Here is a 20,688-nt window from a genome sequence, read left to right on the forward strand (position 1 = left end):
ATCCTTAGTAAGGAGAGCATAGGAAATCTTTATTGCTGGACTGAGCTTTGTGAGTCCTCACTCTCGTGACACAGTGCCTAGCACCCAGAAATTCAAGAAGTGCTTGTTAAATTGATCTCTGAAATCTCAGATCTCTCCAGGATATTCTTTGTATGTCAGTTAGATAGAAATCAGATTTTCACTGAATGCTTACTCATGCCCAGCACAATGACGGAATTCAGCCTATGTGTTTTAGCTTTATTTTTAGTTAGTTATTTTCATTTACTCATTTGGGGTTGAAACTTTTATGATGACATAATCTGAATTAATGTGGTCAAGTAGGTTATGAGCATTTGCAACCTGAATGATAATTTACCTGAATAAATTTAGTAAGCAGTCACAATTTTATGTATCGTCTAAAACTTCATGAGTCCAGTTTTTGTGGTATTTAACAGTCTTCTGGAAAATAATTCTGAAAATAAATTTGATTTTATGTCAATACTAAATCACTAGATTATGGGGACTTTTGGATGTATATGTAAGGGATATGTATATGTGTGCATATTATATAAACATCAGTTTCTAAAAGCTTATTTCTTAAAATTTTGCCCATAATAGTTTATCTTTTTAATTAAAAAAAAAAAACAACACAATTTTATTCCTAGGAGTTTGCACCTCCAGGCCCATACATCCTTCCAAAGCTGCCAACTACCCAACGGGGGGAACGCACAGAGTAGAATTCAGTGTTAACTCCACCCAACACCTGGACAAAGTCATTTCTGCAGTGAAAGAAATTGCAAATATTTCTATCACTTCTTTTTCTACTAGGTATGATATATTTTTCTTCTTTTTTGTGTGTACTTATCTGTAAGGATCTTCTTTGTAAATTCTATAACTCTAGTATTGTGAACTGAAACAAATTGTTTCCCCCCAGGGTGGGTTTATGAGGCAGTATACTTCTCATTTGCATGTAGGTTTTTTTTCCATGGGTTTTTTTTTCCTGAAACAATAAAAATGACAACACTTACTATATTCTAGGTGGGAGGGACTATATTATGCCTTTTATTTACAACATTTCTAATTCCCCTGATAATGTTGAAAGGTGGTTTTTATAGCATATAGATAAACCCTACTGACTCACTGATTACATAGGTTTACTCTTACCAGTTTCAAGCAAATCAGTGATTCTCAAACACTTTAATGGAAGAAGACATTCAGATGCCTCTTATAAAGCCAATCATTTATTTAGGGCAGAGATATCAAAATGGTGCCTTTAGTGGATTTTCTTTGAAGCTAATTTATCCGAACATCTTTTGAAGCATGTTAAGAGACAAGTTAGACAAAGCTGGAACTTAATAATTGTTTAAAAAAACAAAGATGAATATAATAACTTTAAGAAGATGGAGATGTGTTCCAGGCTGCAACAAAAAGGGACTCTTGTGAGTGGTTTTTAGGTGTAGATACCTTGTAATAAAATTATTGCAAATGCTTTCTAATAGTGTTGAGGGATTTAAAAAACCTCAAGAAAAATTATTTCCAGGACTTTGTATAGATTCCAGTTATGGATGTCTTTTACCATATTGAAATACTGTGTAAGTACTGAAATTAAAAAGATACACATGAAAATTTCAAACAGTGTAAAAGTCCTCCTTGTTCCCTCTACTCAATTCCAGTATCTTCAATTCGTGTTACCTTTTCCTTTGTTTTCAGAGAAGTGGGTATCTTTCTAAACACATACAGGAACATGGAGGAATGCAGATTTTTGTGGGTTTTTTTTTTATTGTTTTCTTAATTAAATGGCATGCTGCATTTGCCTCTTTTACTGAACAAGAGGTCTTAGAGATCTTTCTATGTAGGTATAGAAGATCTCTTTAACTGCTATGTAGTGTTTCTTATGGATCTACTGGACTTTCTTTAAGCATTTCTCTTCCTAACTAATGAGATTTTTCCTTTTTTAAAAAGTTTATTTATTTTGAGAGAAACAGAGACAGTGTGAGCTGGGGAGGGGCAAAGAGAAAGGGAGAGAGAGAATCCCAAGGTGGCAGCGCAGAGCCCAATGTGGGGCTCCTAATTCATTAAACCAAGAGATCATGACCTGAGCCGAAATCAAGAGTCAGACACTCAACCGAGTCACCTAGGTGCCTTACCCCCTTTTTAAAAACTGATGCACATTTAGTTTGGTTTTAGTTTTTCCTTATTACGGGTGATATCTGGGTTTTGTGATTAGATTGGGGTCCAGGCACTTTTTCCCTTTTTCTTGTCAAAGCTCTACAGATGATTCCAGTGTTGACAACTACTCTTCCAGATTCTTTTAAGGTGTCTTTTCGCTCTAGAATTCTATGATATTTTTAGAGTTTATGGTTAAATACAAAACTTTTCTGATGCCAGTGTTTTTGGAGACACTTCAGGGCATTGCTTCTCAGGGTCATTCAAGACCCCCTGCAGAATGTTGGCTTCATCCTAAAGCTATGTAATTAGAATGGGGTTTGCCTGAAAATCTGTCCAGGAGATTCTTGTTTCAGTGGTTTGAAAAATTAACTTCTTTGGGCCTTAAAAAAATTCAGTTTGAGGGCACCTGGGTGGCTTGGTTGAGTGTCCAACTTTGGCTCAGGTCATGATCTCATGATTGTGACTTTGAGCCCCACATCGGTCTTACTGCTGTCAGCTTGGAGCCTGCTTTGGATCCTCTATCTCCCTTTCTCTCTGCCCTTGCCCCGAGCGTGTGCGTGCGTGCGTGCGTGCGCGCGCATTTTCTCTCTCTCAAAAATAAAAAGCCCTTCGTTTGGGAAAAAAATTCGATTTGCTTTGGCCCCATTCATAGAAGTTCTATTTCACTGGATCTGTAGAAGGGTCCAGTAGCTATCATTTTAAGAAGCTAGCAGATTTCTGATGCATACCTGGGATTAGGAACAGTTCTAGAATAGTAGTTTCAAAGTGAGGTCCCTGAACCAGCAATATCAGCATCACCTGGAACTTGTTAGGTAAATTCTAAGACCCCACCTAGATCTACTGAATCTGAAACTGGGGAGGTGGGGTGGAGCTCAACATTCTATTTTAATAAGTCTACAAGGAGATTTGGATACATGCTGAAGTTTGAAAAATATTTTTATTTATTTATTTAATTTAATTTTTTTAAGTTTACTTATTTTGAGAGAGAGAGCGAGAGAGAACACGAGCAGGGGAAGGGCACAGAGAGAATCCCAAGCAGGCTCCGCACTGTCAGCACAGAGCCTGACTGGGGTCTGGAACTCACAAACTGAAAGATCATGTCCTGAGCAGAAGTCAAGAATCTTGAAACTTAACCGACTGAGCCACCCAGGTGTCCCTTGAGAAATACTATTCTTGGGGCACCTGGGTGGCTCAGTCGATTGAGCGACTAACTTCGGCTCAGGTCATGATCTCGCAGTTTGTGAGTTCGAGCCCCACGTTGGGCTCTGTGCTGACAGATCAGAGCCTGAAGCCTGCTTCAGATTTTGTGCCTCCCTCCCTCCCTGCCCCTCCCTGCTCATGCTTTGTCTCCCTCTGTCTCAGAAATAAATAAACATAAAAAAATTAAAAAAAAAAGTATTCTTGAAAATGGTTTGGGATTGCAACCTAAATTTCATGTAAATCTTTTTTTTTTTTTTAAGTTTGTTTATTTTGAGAGAGAGTGAGTGCAAGTAGGGTAGGGGCAGAGAGAGAGGGAGAGAGAGAATCCCAAACAGACTCTGTCTGTCAGCAAGGATCCTGATGCAGGGCTTGAACCCACAAACTGAGATCATGACCTGAGCTGAAACCAAGTGTCAGAGGCTTAACTGACTGGGTCACCCAGGCGTCCCCTAAATTTCATGTAAATCTAATCTTAATTATAGGAGGTTGTAAAGTGTGGATTGTTTATAATATGTTTTACTTATATTCATCCTAGAACAGCAAGTGATTTTTTTTTTTTTTAATAGGACTGATGATGAAGAACAAACACGGATTAGTCTGAATTGTAGTCAGGAGGCTTTGTTACAGGTGATGGCTTTTCTTTCCCAGAACAGACAATTCTATCAGAAGACTGAAATTCTGTTACTGGAGAAGGTAATAAAAATATATACTGTGCATTTTTGTTTGGCAAATTCATTTGTATGTTGTTATATCAACACACTGTCAACTGTTACCTAAAGAAGCACAAGGTAGTGTTGAGGGCATAAGATACCCTGGAAAATATACTGTACTGAGAAAGGGAGACATTCCAGGAATGGAAAAGTGTTGGTAGAGGTTTTAGTTCATTCAGGCTGTTATAACAAAATACCCTGGACTGGATAGCTTATGAGCAACAGAAATTTATGTCTCACAATTCTGGAGCCTGGGAATTCCCAAGATTATGGTGCTGACAGATTTGGAGTGGTATCTGGAGACGGTCCACTTCCTGATTCATCATCGGTACCTTCCCTCTGTGTCCTCACGTAATGGGAAGCACTAAGGATATCTCTTGGAATCTGTTTTATAAACTAATTCCAGTCATGTGGGCTCCCCTCTCATGACTTAAGTACCCCCTAAGGGCTCCACCTGCTAATACCATCATCTTTGGGGGTTAGGATTTCAACATAGGAATTTGTGCAGGGGCAGACACATTCAGGTTATAGAAGTGTAGTATTGTGTGGTTTTTTTGTGTGTATTTTTTTAAATGTTTATTTTTTTTAGACAGTGACAGAGTGTGAGTGGGAGAGGGGCAGAGACAGAGGGAGACACAGAATCCAAAGCAGGTTCCAGGCACTGAGCTGTCAGCACAGAGCCTGACGTGGGGCTCGAACCCCCCCCCATGAGATCATGACCTGAGCCGAAGTTGGACGCTTAACCAGCTGAGCCACTCAGGTGCCCCAGTGTAGTAGTTTTTTTTTTTAATGTTTTTTTTATTGAAGTATGGTTGAAACCCAGTATCATATAGTACTTTTTAGGGTTAGAGACTCGGTTACAGGTTCTATCTCTTTTATACCCTCTGCCTGGTCTGGGAGGCCTACGTTTTTTGCAAAACCTTTGGTTCCACTTTCTCCAAGTATCCCCACCCCAAGTCCCAGCTCATTTATTTTGTCATTTCTTTGTGCTCCCATAAAATGGTTCCTGTCTTGTATTTAAACACTTTTATTGTGATTAGTTATCTAAACATTTGCCTCTCAGGAGACTGAGCTCCTAGAAGTCAGAGAATGTTTTTGTCAGGCTTGCATCCTTGAACTTCAACCGGGACCTGGCTGTAGTAAGCTCACAGTGTACATGTTTTATTGATTTCAGTATTTGCTGTATGTTTTCTAGGACTGAGATGGACAGTTTTTCTAACTTGTGTTTCTCTTCAGCCTCCACTTCCGCAAACTGGGATGGGACGGTTGTGCACACTGGATGAGCCTGCTTCCTTGGCAACCATGATTGAGCGAATCAAAAGGCACCTTAAACTAGCTCATGTTCGCCTTGCTCTTGGGGTAGGAAGGACCTTAGGTAAATATGACCCATTTATTTGTCCACTGTACCTACTAATAATGTAGTATTACATAGTATTTGGGCAAAAGTTGATGGTTTGGGTTGTAGTAATGTGACAGGAAACATGTTAGTTCACGGGGGGCTGACTGATTTATTTTATCAATCCAGGTGGGCTAGGTTATGCTGTGGTGTACATCTCATTTGGCTCAAGGAAGATTTATGTCTCACTCCTACTCCATGTTCATTTCAAGTCAGCAGGAGAAGTCTACTCATCGTACACTGATTGCTGTTGCAGAGGGGGAGTTTTGGATGGTCTTGGACCATCAGTTAAACATTAACCCAGAAATGATACCTTTTCTGTTCAAATCATTGTCTAGAATGAATCACATTTTGAGCACAAGTCAGGGCATGAAGCACAGTCCTACCATGGGCCAGGAAGGGCGCCGGAAGTTTTTATTATTCCAATTACAATGCAAGTATTCTATTTTATAATACTGATGGCATTTTACAGCAACGTGCTAAGTGATCCACTGCAGTTTCCGAGTCTTGTAGTCTTGGTTTTTGGCTTTTAAATACTGCAGTAAACATAGGGGTGCATATATCTTTTCAAGTTAGTGTTTTTATTTTCTGTGTGTAAATATCCAGTAGTGGAATTACTGGGTCATATGTATTCCTATTTTTAATTTTTTGAGGAACCTCCATACTGTTTCCCACGGTGGTTGCACTTAGTAATGTTCCCACTAGCAGTGCATGAGGGTTCCTTTTTCTCCACATCCTTGCCAACACTTGGTATTTCTTGTCTTTTTGTTTTCAGCCAGTCTGAGAAGTGTGGGTGATCTCTCACTGTGGTTTTGGTATGCATTTCCCTGATGATTAGCGATGATGAGCATCTCTTCATGTGTCTTTTGGCCATCTGTATGTCTTTGGAAAAATGTCTTTTCAGGTCTTCTGCCCATTTTTAAATTGGATTATTTGTTTTTTTATAGTGTTGAGTTGTAGAAGTTCTTTATATATTTTGGATGTAAGCCTGTCATTGGATATATCATTGCAAATATCTTTTCCCATTGAGCAAATTGCCTTCTCATTTTGTTGATGGTTTCCTTTGCTGTTCAAAAGCTTTTTATTGTGGTGTAGTCCCAATAGTTTATTTTTGCTTTTGTGTACCTTCCCTGAGGAGACCTATCTAGAAAAGTATTTCTAAGGCCGGTGTCAGAGAAATTACTGCTTATGTGTTCTTGTAGGAGTTTTATGGTTTCAGGGCTCATATTTAGGTTTTTAAACCGTCTTGGGTTTATTTTTGTGTATGGTATAAGAAAGCTGTCCATTTTCATTTTTTTTAATGTAGCTGTCCACTTTACCCAACACCATTTGTTTCTTTGTTTTTTCTATTGATAACCAACTTTATTTTTTTTCTTTTATTTATTTATTTATTTTTAAAATATAATTTATTGTCAAGTTACCTAACATACAGTGTATACAGTGTGCTCTTGGCTTCGGGAGTAGATTCCCATGATTCATTCCTTACATACAACACCAGTGCTCATCCCAATAAGTGCCCTCCTCAATGCCCATCACCCATTTTCCCCTCTCCCCATCAACCCTCAGTATGTTCTCTATTAAGTGTCTCTTATGGTTTGCCTCCCTCTCTGTCTGAAACTATTTTTCCCCCTGCCCTTCCCCCATGGTCTTCTGTTAAGTTTCTCAAATTCCACATATGAGGGAAAACATATGTATCTGTCTTTCTCTGACTGACTTATTTCACTTAGCATAATACCCTCCAGTTCCGTCCATGTTGTTGCAAATGACAAGATTTCATTCTTTCTCATTGCCAGGTAGTATTCATTCCATTGTGTATATAAAACACATCTTCTTAAAAAATTTTTTTTTTTTCAACATTTATTTATTTTTGGGACAGAGAGAGACAGAGCATGAACGGGGGAGGGGCAGAGAGAGAGGGAGACACAGAATCGGAAACAGGCTCCAGGCTCTGAGCCATCAGCCCAGAGCCCGACGCGGGGCTCGAACTCACGGACCGCGAGATCGTGATCTGGCTGAAGTCGGACGCTTAACCGACTGCGCCACCCAGGCGCCCCAAAACACATCTTCTTTATCTTTTCATCACTTGATGGACATTTGGGCTCTTTCCATAATTTGGCTATTGTTGATAGCGTTGCTGTAAACGTTGGGGTACATATGCCCCTGTGATTCAGCACTCCTATATCCTTTGGATAAATTCCTAGTGGTGCTATTGCTGGGTTGTAGGGTAATTCTATTTTTAATTTTTTGAGGAACCTCTGCACTGTTTTCCAGAGTGTGGCTGTACCAGTTTACATTCCCACCAACAGTGCGAGAGGGTTCCCGTTTCTCCATATCCTTGCCAACATGTTGTTTCCTGCGTTAATTTTAGCTTCTCTGACTGGTGTGAGGTGGTATCTCAGTGTGGTTTTGATTTGTATTTCCCTGATGATGAATGATGTTGAACATCTTTTCATGTGTCTGTTGGCCATCTGGATATCTTCTTTGGAAAAGTGTCTGTTCATGTCTTCTGCCTGTTTCTTCGCTGGATTATTTGTTTTTTGGGTGTTGAGTTTGGCAAGTTCTTTATAGATTTTGGATACTGACCCTTTATTTGATATGTTATTTTCAAATATCTTCTCTCATTCTGTTGGTTGCCTTTTAGTTTTGTTGATTGTTTCCTTTGCTGTGTAGAAGCTTTTTATCTTGATGAGGTCCTAATTGTTCATTTTTGCTTTTATTTCCCTTGCCTTCGGAGACATACCAAGTAAGAAGTTACTGGGACTGAAGTCAAAGAGGTTGTTGCCTGTTTTCTTCTCTAGGGTTTTGATGGTATCCTGTCTCATATTTAGGTCTTTCGTCCATTTGAGTTTATTTTTGTGTATCATGTAAGAAAGTGGTCCAGTTTCATTCTTCTGCATGTTGCTGTCCAGTTCTCCCATCACCGTTTGCTAAAGAGACTGTCTTTTTTCCACTGGATACTCTTTCCTGCTTTGTCAAAGATTAGTTGGCCATATGTGGATCCAATTCTGGGTTCTCTATTCTATTCCATTGGTGTGTGTGTCTGTTTTTGTGCCAATACCAGACTGTCTTGATCATTACAGCTTTGTACTAGAGGCTAAAGTCTGTGATGGTGATGCCTCCTGCTTTGGTTTTCTTTTTCAACATTACTTTGGCTATTTGGGTCTTTTGTGGTTCCATACAAACTTTAGGATTGTTCCAACACCATATGTTGAAGAGACTTTTTCCCATTGGATATTCTTGCCTCCTTTGTTGAAGATTAATTGACCGTATATAAATGGGGGTATATTTCTCAGCTGTTCCATTGATCTATATGTCTATTTTTATGCCAGCACAATACATTTTTGATTATTAAACCTTTGTAGTATATCTTGTTTTTTTTTTAAATTTTTTTTTTTCAACGTTTTTTATTTATTTTTGGGACAGAGAGAGACAGAGCATGAACGGGGGAGGGGCAGAGAGAGAGGGAGACACAGAATCGGAAACAGGCTCCAGGCTCTGAGCCATCAGCCCAGAGCCCGACGCGGGGCTCGAACTCCCGGACCGCGAGATCGTGACCTGGCTGATGTCGGACGCTTAACCGACTGCACCACCCAGGCGCCCCAATATCTTGTTTTTAACGTATGTTTATTTTGAGGGAGAGAGAGAGAGACAGAGAATGAGCAGGGGAGGGGGCAGAGGGAGAAAGAGAATCCCAAGCAGGCTCTGCGCTGTTGGCACAGAGTTTGATGTGAGGCTCAATCCCATGAACTGTGTAATCATGACCTGAGCCGAAATCAAGAGTTGGACCCTTAACCGACTGAGCCACCCGGGTGTCCCTGTAGTATATCTTGAAATTGGGTAGTATGATGATGCCTCCTGCTTTGTTCTTTCTCAAGATTGCTTTCAATGTTCAGGGTCTTTTGTGCAGCCATACAAATTTTAGTATTATTTGTTCCAGTTCTGTAAAAACTACTGTTAGTATTTTGATAGGGATTGCACTGAATCTGTAGATTGCTTCGGTAGTATGGACATTTTCACAATATTAATTCATCACATCCATGATAGTGGAATATCTTTGCATTTCTTTGTGTTACCTTCAATTTCTTCCATCAGTGTTTTATAGTTTTCAGAGTATAGGACATTGACTTCATTGGTTGAGTTTATTCCTATTTTATTCTTTTTGGTGCAGTTGTAAATGGAGTTGTTTTCTTAATTTCTCTTTCTGCTATTTCATTATTAGTGTATAGAAATGCAACAGATTCCTGTGTATTAATTTGTATTTTGCAACATTATTGAATTCATTTATTATTACTTTTGGTGGAGTCTTGGGGTTTTCTTGTGTATACTATTATGTTGTCTGCAAATAGTGAGAGTTTCACTTCTTCCTTAACAATTTGGATGCCTTTTATTGTCTGATTGCTATGACTAGGACTTCCAGTGGCAAGAGTGGGCATCCTTGTCTTGTTCCTATTAAGGGTATGTTTCCTTTAAACCCACTTTGAGGTTTTTATCATGAACAGATGTTGAATTTTATCCTGTTCTGCCCCTATTGAGATGGTCATATGATTTTTATCCTTTGTTAATGTGTTTTACATTGATATTCTGAGTATTGAAGCATCATCCTTGTGTCCTTGGAATTAATTCAGTTTGGTTGTGGTGGATGTATTGGTAAATGTGGTTTGCTAGTATTTTGTTGAGGATTTTTGCATCATTCACCAGGGATATTGGCCTGTAGGTTGGGAGTGTCTTTGTCTAGTTTTGGTATCAGGGTAATGCTGACCTTGTAGAATGTATTTGAAGCTTTCCTTCCTCTTCTATTTTTTGGAATAGTTGAAGGAGAATACCTATCAAATCTTCCTTGTTTGGTAAATTTATCTATATATCTAGACTTGTATTTGTTGGGAGTTTTTTGATTACCCATTAAATTTCATTGAATTGGTCTGTTCAGATTTTATTTGTTTTTACTTTAGAGAGAGAGTGTGTGCATCAGTGGGGAGAGGGGTAGAGGAAGGGAGAGAATCTTAAGCAGGTTCCACTCTCAGTCCGTCATGGGACTTGATCCCACATCCCTGGGATCATGACCTGAGCTGAAATCAAGAAGCGGACACTCAACTGACTGAGCCACACCGGTGCCCCAGTCTGTTTAGATTTTCTGTTAATCCCTGATTCAATTTTGGAAGATTGTGTTTTTCCAAGAGTTTATCTATTTCTTCTAGGTTGTTCAGTTTGTTGGCATATAATTTTTCATAGTAGTCTCTTTGGATTTCTGTTTTGTCAGTTGTTACTTCATTCATTTCTGATTTTTTAAATTTGGGTCCTCTCTATTTTTCTTGATAAGTCTGGCTAAAGGTTTATCAATTTTTGTTTATCTATTCAAAGAAACAGCTCTTCGTTTCCTTGTCTTTTCTATTGTTTTTTTATTTTAGTCTGTATTTCATTTATTTCTGTCCTGATCTTTTATTTCCTTCCACTAACCTTGGGTTTTGTTGTTGTTCTCATTCTGTTAGATGTAAGGTTAGATTGTTCAGATATTTCTTGTTTCTTGAGGTAGGCCTGTATCACTGTAAATTTTCCTTTCACTGCTTTTGCTGTGTCCCAAAGATTTTGGACCATCATGTTTTCATTTTCATTTGTCTCTGTATTTTTTGATTTCTTTGTTGACACATTGGTTGTTTAGCTCCCATATGTTTGTCGTTTTTTCCAGTTTTTTTCTTGTGATTGATTTCTAGTTTCCTACCATTGTGGTTGGAAAAGATGCATGATATGATTTTAGTCTTCACAAATTTATTGAGGCTTATTTTTTTTTAATTCTTTTTAAATGTTTTATTTATTTTTGAGAGAGACAGAGACAGAATGCAAGTGGGTTAGGGGCAGAGAGAGAGACACACACACAGAATCCAGAGCAGGCTCCAGGCTCCGAGCTGTCAGCCCGATGCGGGGCTTGAACTCACACTCCGTGAGATCATGACCCGAGCCGAAGTTGGACGCTCAACAGACTGAGCCACCCAGGCGCCCCGATTGAGACTTCTTTTTTGGCCTAACATGTTTTATCCTGGAGAATCTTCCATGTACGTTTGAAAAGAAGGTATATTCTGTTGTTTTGGGATGGAATGTTCTGTATATATCTGCTAACACTAATGTGTTGTCCAAAGACACTGTTTCTTTATGGATTTTCTGCCTGGATGATTTATCCATCAATATAAGTAGGTGTTAAAGTCTCCTATTGTTATGATAGTACGGTCAAACTTTCTGCTTATATTTGTTAATACTTGTTTTATGTATTTAGGTGCTCCAATGTTGGGTGCAGAGATATTTATAATTGTTATATCCTCTTTTGCATTGATTTCTTTACCATTATGTAATGCCTTCTTTCTCTCTTGTTACATCTTTGTTTTAAAGTCTATTTTGTATTGCTACCTTTGTTTTGTTTTGCTTCCATTTGCATGGAATCTTCTTCCATCCCTTTTCCTTCAGTTTGTATGTATCTTTAGGTCTGAAGTGATAAAATACAGACCCTTCTATATGCTGCCTACAAGAGACTCACTTCATCCTATATTTTTTGATTGTTGCATTTACACCATTTACATTTAAAGTAATTACTGATAGGTATGTGCTTATTTTTATTTTGTTAATTGTTTTCTGGTTATTTATGTAGTTCTGTTCTGTTCCTTTTTTCTTCTCTTGTTCCCTTTCCTTGTCACTGGTAATTTTCTTTAGTGTTATGCTTGGCTTGCTTTCTTTTCAGTTTTTGTGGATCTGTTACAGATTTTTGTGTTTGTGGTTACCAGAAAGTTTCTCTATAGGACCCTAAATATATAGCCATCTATAATTGATGGTCACTTAAGTTCGAACACCTTTTTTTTTTTTTTTAATGTTTATTTTTGAGAGAGAGAGCGCGCACACGCAGTGGAGGGGCCAAGAGAGAGGGAGACAGTGCATCTGAAGCGGGCTCTGTGCTGACAGCAGAGACCCTGATGTGGGGCTTGAACTCACAAACCATGAGACCATGACCTGGGCTGAAGTCAGATGCTCAACTGACTGAGCTGCCCAGGCACCCCAAGTTGGAACACCTTTTAAAAGGACTTGTTTTTTATTCCCCCATGTTGTGTGTGGCATCATATTTTACATCTTTTTATTCATAACTATTTCCTAATTATGGCTTTTTCTTTTTTTTTTTTTTTTTTTTAATTTTTTTTTTTTTCAACGTTTATTTATTTTTGGGACAGAGAGAGACAGAGCATGAACGGGGGAGGGGCAGAGAGAGAGGGAGACACAGAATCGGAAACAGGCTCCAGGCTCCGAGCCGTCAGCCCAGAGCCTGACGCGGGGCTCGGACCGCGAGATCGTGACCTGGCTGAAGTCGGACGCTTAACCGACTGCGCCACCCAGGCGCCCCTGGCTTTTTCTTTTCTACTTAAAAGAAGTTCTTTAACATTTGTTGTAAGTCTGGTGTAGTGGTGATGAACTCCTTTAACTTTTGCTTCTCTGGGAAACTCATTTTATCTCTCCTTCAAATCTGAATGATAATCTGGCTAGGTAGATTATTCTTTTTTTTTTTTTTTTTTTTTTTTTTTTTGAGAGAGAGAGAGAGCACATGAGCAGGGGAGGGACAGAGAGAGGGAGACAGACTCTCAATCAGGCTCCACAGTGTCAGCATGGAGCCTAATGTGGGGCTTGAACCCATGAAACCATGAGATCATGACTTGAGCTGAAGTCAAGAGCTGGATGCTTAGCCAACTGAGCCACCCAGGTACCCCCTGGGTAGATTATTCTTGATGGTGGGTTTTTTCCTTTTAGCATTTTGAATATATCATGATACATTCCCTTTTGGCCTGCAAAATTTCTGCTGAAAATCAGCTGATAGCCTTCCAGAGTTTTCCATATAAATAACTTTTTGCTTCTCAGTTACTTCTTTTAAAATTCTCTATCTTTAGTCTTGGACATTTCAGTTATTATGTGTCATGGTGTGGATCTCCTTGGGTGTGTCTTGTTTGGACTCTCTGTGTTTCCTTCTCCAGGTCAGGGAAGTTTTCAGCTATTCTTTCTTTCTTTTTTAAATTTATTTTTATTTTTTATTAAATTTTTTTTTAATGTTTATTTTTGAGACAGAGCAAGCATGAGTGGGAGAGAGGCAGAGAGAGAGAGGGAGGGAAGGAGACAGGATCTAAAGTTGACTCTGTGCTGTCAGTGCAAAGCCAACATGGGGCTCGAACTCAGAAACTGTGAGATCATGATCTGGGCTGACATTGGACGCTCAACTGACTGAACCACCCAGGCTTCCCAACTGTTATTTCTTCAAATAAATTTTCTGCCTTTTTCTTTCTTCTCCTTCTGAGACCGATATATGCTATGATTGTTCACTTGATGTTGAAGAGATCCCTTAACCTATCCTCATTAAATTTTTTTTTTTCTTTTTCTGTTCAGGTTGGCTGTGTTCCATTATCAGTTTTTCAAATCACTGATCTGTTCTGCATTTGTTAATTCCCTCTAATGTATTTTTCATTGCAGTTATATTCTCCATTTCTGGTAGGTTTTTTTTTAATGTTTTGTTTATTTTTGAGAGAGCACAAGTGGGGGATGGGCAGAGAGAGAGGGACACAGGATCTGAAGCAGGCTCTGCACTGAGAGCAGTGAGCCCATTGTGGGGCTTGAACTCACAAACCGCGAGATCTTGACCTGAACCAAAGTTGATGCTCAGCCAACTGAGCTACCCAGGTACCCTGATAGGTTTTTTAAAAAAAAAAAATTTCTGTCTCTATGTTGAAGTTCTCACTGAGTTCTTCCACTCTTCTCTCCAGTCTGGTGAGCATCTTTATGACCATTACCTTAAACTCTTTACCTGGAGTATTACTTCTCCCTGTTTCATTTAGTTCTTTCTCTGAAGTTTCATTTTATTCTTTCATGTGGAACATATTCTTCGGTCTTCTGTCTTCTCATTTTGCTTGATTTTCTGTGTTCACTTCTATGAATTATGCGGAACAGCTGCTTCTCCCCAACTTGAAGGAATGGTCTTATGTATGGTCATCCCTGAGTAGACTGTGTGCCTGGTGACTTTGGTTGGCTGGAATGGTGTTGGGCATGGGCAGACTCCCAGGGCACTCTGTGCTGGAGCTGCCCTAGTGGGATGGTTGGAGCTAAAGTGGGCATGGACTGGGGTGGTCCTAAGGCTCTCAGAGAATGCCTTGGCAGGATAACTGAAGCTGAAGTGGATGTAAGCCAAATGTTCCAGGGTGCTCTGTGCGCTCTGTGGAGCTGAGGTGAGACATGGACTGGTGGGGGGGAACCTGAGTGCTTTGCACAGGGGGCACCCTGGCAGCACAGCTGTACCTGAAATAGGTATAGGCCAGGGGGTCCCAGAGCTCTCCATGCAGAGGGCACCCTCAGCCTCTCTCTCAAAATACCACTGATGGAATGACCAGTAATGAAGTGTCCATTCTAGAAGCCTTAAGTGCTAAATACTTGTTGGATTTGGGCTTCAAAGTTTCTGTTATTTTACTCTACAGCAACTCTACAGAGGTTGTTCTTTTGAGTTAAATATGATATTTAAAAATACATGTCAAATGAGTTTGTAGCATTCCTATAACTAGCCCTTTTAGTCCCTCACCTGAGAAGGAGCTGGTACCTGCCTATCTCTCGCTGTTGCCTGGAAAACCAGGATGGTCACTTTACCAGCCTTATGTGGGCTTGTGCACAGCTATGTCTGTTTGAAGGAATTAATAGCCCTGTATTGGGTTATTTTTGCAATACCAAAGAATCATCTGTCTATATGAAGATGTGTTTTATTATTTTTTTAAATTCAGTAAGCAAAGTTCATTTACTGGTAATGAGACCAGGAGTAAAGTCTGCATTATGTGAAAGATTATTGATATAAATTATAATATTAAAATGAAGGGGAATTGTAATGTGTTGGTCTCTTGTTTCCTTTATTTTGAAGAGTCTCCAGTCAGAGTCGTGGCCCTGTGTGCTGGTTCTGGGAGCACCGTGCTGCAGGGGGTAGAGGCTGACCTTTACCTCACAGGTACGATAGCCTCTGGGTCTCCTTTTCTTTTTTGTGTGTATCATTCCCAGCTTTATTTTTTATAAGGAAAAAAAAAACAGGTTTTTAAGCCAGCACCGGCATATAGATGGATCTAATACCTGTTGTTTGAACCTGAACTAAATAGGAACTGCACTGAAATTGGAGATAGACCGTATTCTTTTATTTATTTATTTTATTTATTTTTTTACTAGTAAATTGAAACCATATTCTTTTAGAGGGAAAAAAAGTCATTAAACAATTTACTGTTAGATTATCTTAAAAACTTGTGTTCAGTATTTATTTAACCTGTGTTCTTCCTAAACATTCTCATAGATTTCATGTCTGTTAATGGGACACTTTCTACCTTTCCACCTTAGCTAAAGCCACTAAAGCCAATCATTAGTTCCTATCAGTTCTAGCTCCAGAATCTTTTTTTTTTAAGGTTTATTTATTTTTGAACCCATGAACCATGAGATAATGACCTGAGCCGAAATCAAGAGTTGGATGCTCAACCAATTAGGCCACACAGGCACCCCATCCAGAATCTTTATAGAGCCTTTCCTTTTATCTCTATTCAAGCATCATCTTCTACATGAAATACTTAAATCTAATCTTAAGTCTTCCACATACAACCCTCAAATTAACTTTTTTTTCAAAAGTACAAATTTGATGGTGTATAATATTATCCTAGCTAAAAAGTCTTTAGTGGTTTCCTTCACGTGTCCTGGTCAGGCCTGAACATTCATCCTCTTTCATGCAGCCTTCTGCTGTTTTCTCTGGCTAGAATGCCTTCCTTGCCCTTTACTTCTAGTGATAAGCTCAAGATACCTCCTCTGAGAAGCTTTTTCTGACACTGTCTGGCTCCTGCCCTGATGGTCATGCCTTCCTCTCCAATTACTATTGCTTTATCGTTTTTTTTTTTTTAATTCTTCATTTTTTAATTTTAGAGCGAGAATGAGCAGGGGAGAGGGGCAGAGGGGGAAAGGGGGAGAGAGAGAGAGAATATCTTAAGCAGGCTTCACAGTCAGTACAGAGCCTGACGTGGGGCTCATTTCCAAGACCCTGGGATCCTGATCTGAGCTGAAATCAAGAGTCGGACACTCAGCTGCCTGAGCCACCCAGGTGCCCCTCCTGTTGCTTTCTCTTTAACCTCCAGTATGCATTTCTATCAGATGGTAATTGTTCAGCTTTATACTCTGTCCTTGAGGGTAACGTCTAATAGGTACAAGGCCCATCATTCAGAAGATTTGGAGGCACTTTGTACACTAATGGTTGTATTTTGCTACATTTGCATATTCTGTGTTAGATACATATTCTGTGTGTGTATGTGTATAAATATATATCTATGGGTGTGCATATAAATATATTTCTATTTATGTGTTTCCCCCGAAACCATTTTGTAATAAATTTCATACATGACCTTTTATCCCAGAAACATCAGCATATATCTCCTAAGAACTAAGGACATTTTCTTTTATGACCAATGATCAAATACAGGAATTTAGGATTGTTAAGACACTTACTTAATATGTAGTCTATATTTAAATTTTGCCAAATGATCAGAATTGCGTATCTTTTTCTGATTGATACCTAATCTGTGAGCACACACTGCATCTAGAAGAGTTTCTCGGCTCTGTCCAGAGCATTGACATTTTTGAAGAGTATAGGCCATTTGTTTTGTGGTATATCTCTAAATTTGGGGGATGTGATTATTTCCTTATAAATAATGACTTTCTTAAAACTAGTTCTTTTTTTTTAATAGGCTTGAAAGAGACTTTTAAAATGTTTTTGTTTTTAATTATTCTTTGTTTTTAGAGAGTGCACAAGTGGGAGGGAGGGGCAGAGGAAGAGAAAGAGAATCTTAAGCAGGCTCTATACTTTGCATGGAGCCTGATGTGGGACTCCATCCCATGACCCTGGGATCATGACCTGAGCCAAAATCAAGAGACACTCAACTCACTGAGCCACCCAGGCACCCCTAGTTTTCTTTGTTTACACTTTTAAGCAATATGTGCATAAGATAAATTCATGCAGTTCAAAATTGTTAAAATAGCCTTCCTATCTGGTTACTTGGGGAAATAGAAAGTATCTTCTTATCTGGCTGACCTTAGATGTCTATGATCTGTGAGGCGTCGCTTTGAGTATAACTTTAGGGATGAAAAGCACCAGGTCAAAGGCGCATATAGGCCTCTCCTGATGTTCATCACCCTTACTCTGAGTGTAACATGGTAGTATCAGGGTGTTAAGGGTAGTATCCTAGAAAGACCAGCAGATTTGCTCCTTGTAAATATAAATTCTCATTTGCTTCTTTCCCACAGCTACCCTCCTAAGCTAGGCTTTTCTTCCCTTTGCCTTTAGCTAGTACAGAGTCTTTGCAGATCCCCCTGTCCCTGCCCTGCCTTTCATGCCTTCTCCTCACAGCATTTATAATTGTCCAGGTCACCAGACTTGTCTCTCCTGAAGCATGGCTTCTAACTGAGCCCCTTAGTATCTTTCTTCTTTTTACTTTCCTATTTACCTTTACTATTTTTACCTTTACTATTACCTTTACTATTTACTATTACCTTTACTATTACAGATTAAGATATTTTAAAAGATTATTGAATAAAAAATATCCCATATATGAAATGACATGTATTGGGGAGCAGGAAAGCGTGGAGGATTGAACCTTTCCCTAAGAACCTTATTTTTTGATGTTTTCAGGGCTCTAAACATATTTCAAAATTAGACTTGTTATGAACAAGCTAAATTGTGTATTTTTGCTGTAAAATCAGAAGTCCTGAAATTCACAAATAGTGTTTTTAAAAAATTCAAGACACTTGAGGGGGCACCTGGGTGGCTCAGTCAGTTGAACATCTGGCTCTTGATTTTGCCTCAGTCATGATCCCAGGGTCATGGGATCAAGCCCTGTTGGACTCTGCAATGAGCATGGAGCCTGCTTGGGATTCCCTATCCTGCCCCTCCCTTGCGTACACACACACTCTCTCTAAAATAGGAAAAAGCAACTATTGGGGCACCTGGGTGGCTCAGTCAGTTAAACGTCTTGGCTATTAATTTCGGCTCAGGTCAAGATCTCATGAACAGTGAGATTGTACTGTGGGGCTCTGCGCTGACAGCACAGAGCCTGCTTGAGATTCTCTCTGCACCACCCATGCATGTGCTTGTGCTTCTTCTCTAAATACACATTACAAAAAATACAGAACACTGGAGTTTTTTTAAACCTTTTTACAAAAGAGGAGCTCCTCTTCTACCAGCAACTTCAGAATTTCTAGGAATTTTGCCTAAGTTAAAGGAAAATAAATACCCTGTATTTTATTTATTTATTTATTTATTTATTTATTTATTTACTTACTTACTTTGTCTTTAATTTAGAAGTAACCTTAAGCTTGTTTTATCCTTATTAGAGTAGAGCCGATACTGAAGATTTTGGTGTTCACAAAGCATAAAGAAGTGTTTGGGAACTATACCTAGGATTTTCTGGAGATATTTTGTTATTTGATATTGATATAGATGAGAAATTTTCTGAAAGCCCCAGTTGACTTAGCAGTACTCGTTTATCTTCTTATGGAAACATTTTGAATGGGTGTTCTTGTAGATCTGGTTCTGGCGGTATTAGATGCTATTGCATACGGGAGTTTAGATTCTTGTCTGAGTCTGCCAAGGAGGAAGAATTTGGAATTCTCATTGGGATGATCTCTTTCTAAATTGGAAGACACCTAAGAAACCTGTACATTACTTTCTAGATTTATGTGTAAAGTTCTGCTTTTTACACGATGAATTCTTGGTGTTTCTGCAGTTATGGTTCAGCATTCCACAGACTCTGTGTCTAATATTTAAGTATTTGCTCTTTCCTTTGTTGGCAGGTGAGATGTCCCATCATGATGTTCTGGATGCTGCATCCCAAGGAATAAATGTCATCCTCTGTGAACATAGCAACACTGAACGAGGTTTTCTTTCTGATCTTCGAGATATGCTGGGTGCTCACTTGGAAAATAAGATTAATATTATCCTGTCAGAAAGAGACAGGGACCCTCTTCATGTGATTTAAAGCATACAGGGACAACAAGATGACAGAGTCTACAAATTGATTTGCTCCCAACTTGAATGCGTAACAGGAATCAGCAGACTTAGTATCCGTCTGGAAGAATGTCTTAGAATGTACACTATTTCTGGTTTGTAAATCTGCTTCACCAAATAGTCTGTAGCTTGTATGGTAAAAACCATAATGTATTAAACACTTAACAATTAAACGTATTAAACAAACTACTATTAACAAATATTTATTATAAGATGAATTAAGATTATGATACAATGTGAAGTGCATATTTATCAACTCCAGGAAGATTACTTAACATTCTTGGTAAGTACCTTCTTCTTAGCTTAATTATAGATGAGATCTGTCATTTGAGATCTCTCTGCTCTTGGTTAGTTTAAAAAACTTGAGATTACTGAGTTCTAGGTAGCAGCCTCTAGGGGGTGATAAGGTATGTCTGTATGTTCCTGTTCATAGATCACTAATGTCTCACATAAATTTCAGAATCAGGATGAGGTTTTGTTTTTGTGGTTTTTTTCTTAATATACATGACCATTATTCATAACTATTGTTTTATTGCTTTTGGGTAACTTACCTGTAATTTTATTAGTAATATATAAAAGATGGTTAGCTTTCAAAATAATACCAGTTATCATACAGTATTAATTTTGTGCTAGGCCCTCTCAGGTATGTTATAAACAGTTTCAATCCCTATAAATAAGAATACAGGTATTATTATTATTTCCATTTTACAGATGAGTGAACTGAAACAGAGGTTAAGGAGTTTGTCCAAAGTCACGTAGATAGGGAGTGAAGGAGTTAGGACACAAAATGTGGTAGCCTTGCTTCACGGTCTGTGTTCTTTACTTCTTAACACTGACGGTAAAACTGATATAGGAGTTATATAAGGAATTCTGAAGGAAAAGAAATCCATTTTCACTGGGATTTTCTCTGGCTGGTATGGGAGGTTTTTTGTTTGAATACTTATATTTCCAGTTTCTCTGCTGAGCTTTTTACTTTGGTAATAATGAAAGCAAATCTTATAAAATGCTGAAAAAGGATTTTACATTTTTTTTGTAGGACCCTTTTCCTACCAATCATCGCCCAGAGGATTTGGGATCCTGACTCACAAATTATTCTTGGTGGTTTGCTGTAATATTGATTCACTGCAGAAGTAACTCGATAGGACTGAGCCTTAAGAAAT

The 20,688-nt window shown here is 38.7% G+C and overlaps 1 protein-coding gene across 4 annotated transcripts in view; it reads left to right on the forward strand.

Annotated features, from left to right (window-relative positions):
- Positions 1-19,728, forward strand: part of NIF3L1 (NGG1 interacting factor 3 like 1) — a 22,770-nt gene extending 3,042 nt beyond the window's left edge. For 2 of the 4 annotated variants that reach the window (XM_030327544.1, XM_030327543.1), the window contains 5 exons: positions 645-807; positions 3,915-4,041; positions 5,295-5,433; positions 15,368-15,451; positions 19,315-19,728. In XM_030327544.1, coding sequence (XP_030183404.1) covers positions 645-807; positions 3,915-4,041; positions 5,295-5,433; positions 15,368-15,451; positions 19,315-19,499 — 698 coding nt within the window. In that variant the 3' untranslated portion in view covers positions 19,500-19,728. The remainder of the gene's footprint in view (positions 1-644; positions 808-3,914; positions 4,042-5,294; positions 5,434-15,367; positions 15,452-19,314) is intronic. The other 2 variants (XM_030327545.1, XM_030327546.1) reach the window with 2 other exon arrangements.
- The last annotated feature ends 960 nt before the right edge of the window (positions 19,729-20,688 follow it).

Source organism: Lynx canadensis, chromosome C1 (genome assembly GCF_007474595.2).
Source record: "Lynx canadensis isolate LIC74 chromosome C1, mLynCan4.pri.v2, whole genome shotgun sequence".
Lineage (NCBI taxonomy): Eukaryota > Metazoa > Chordata > Mammalia > Carnivora > Felidae > Lynx > Lynx canadensis.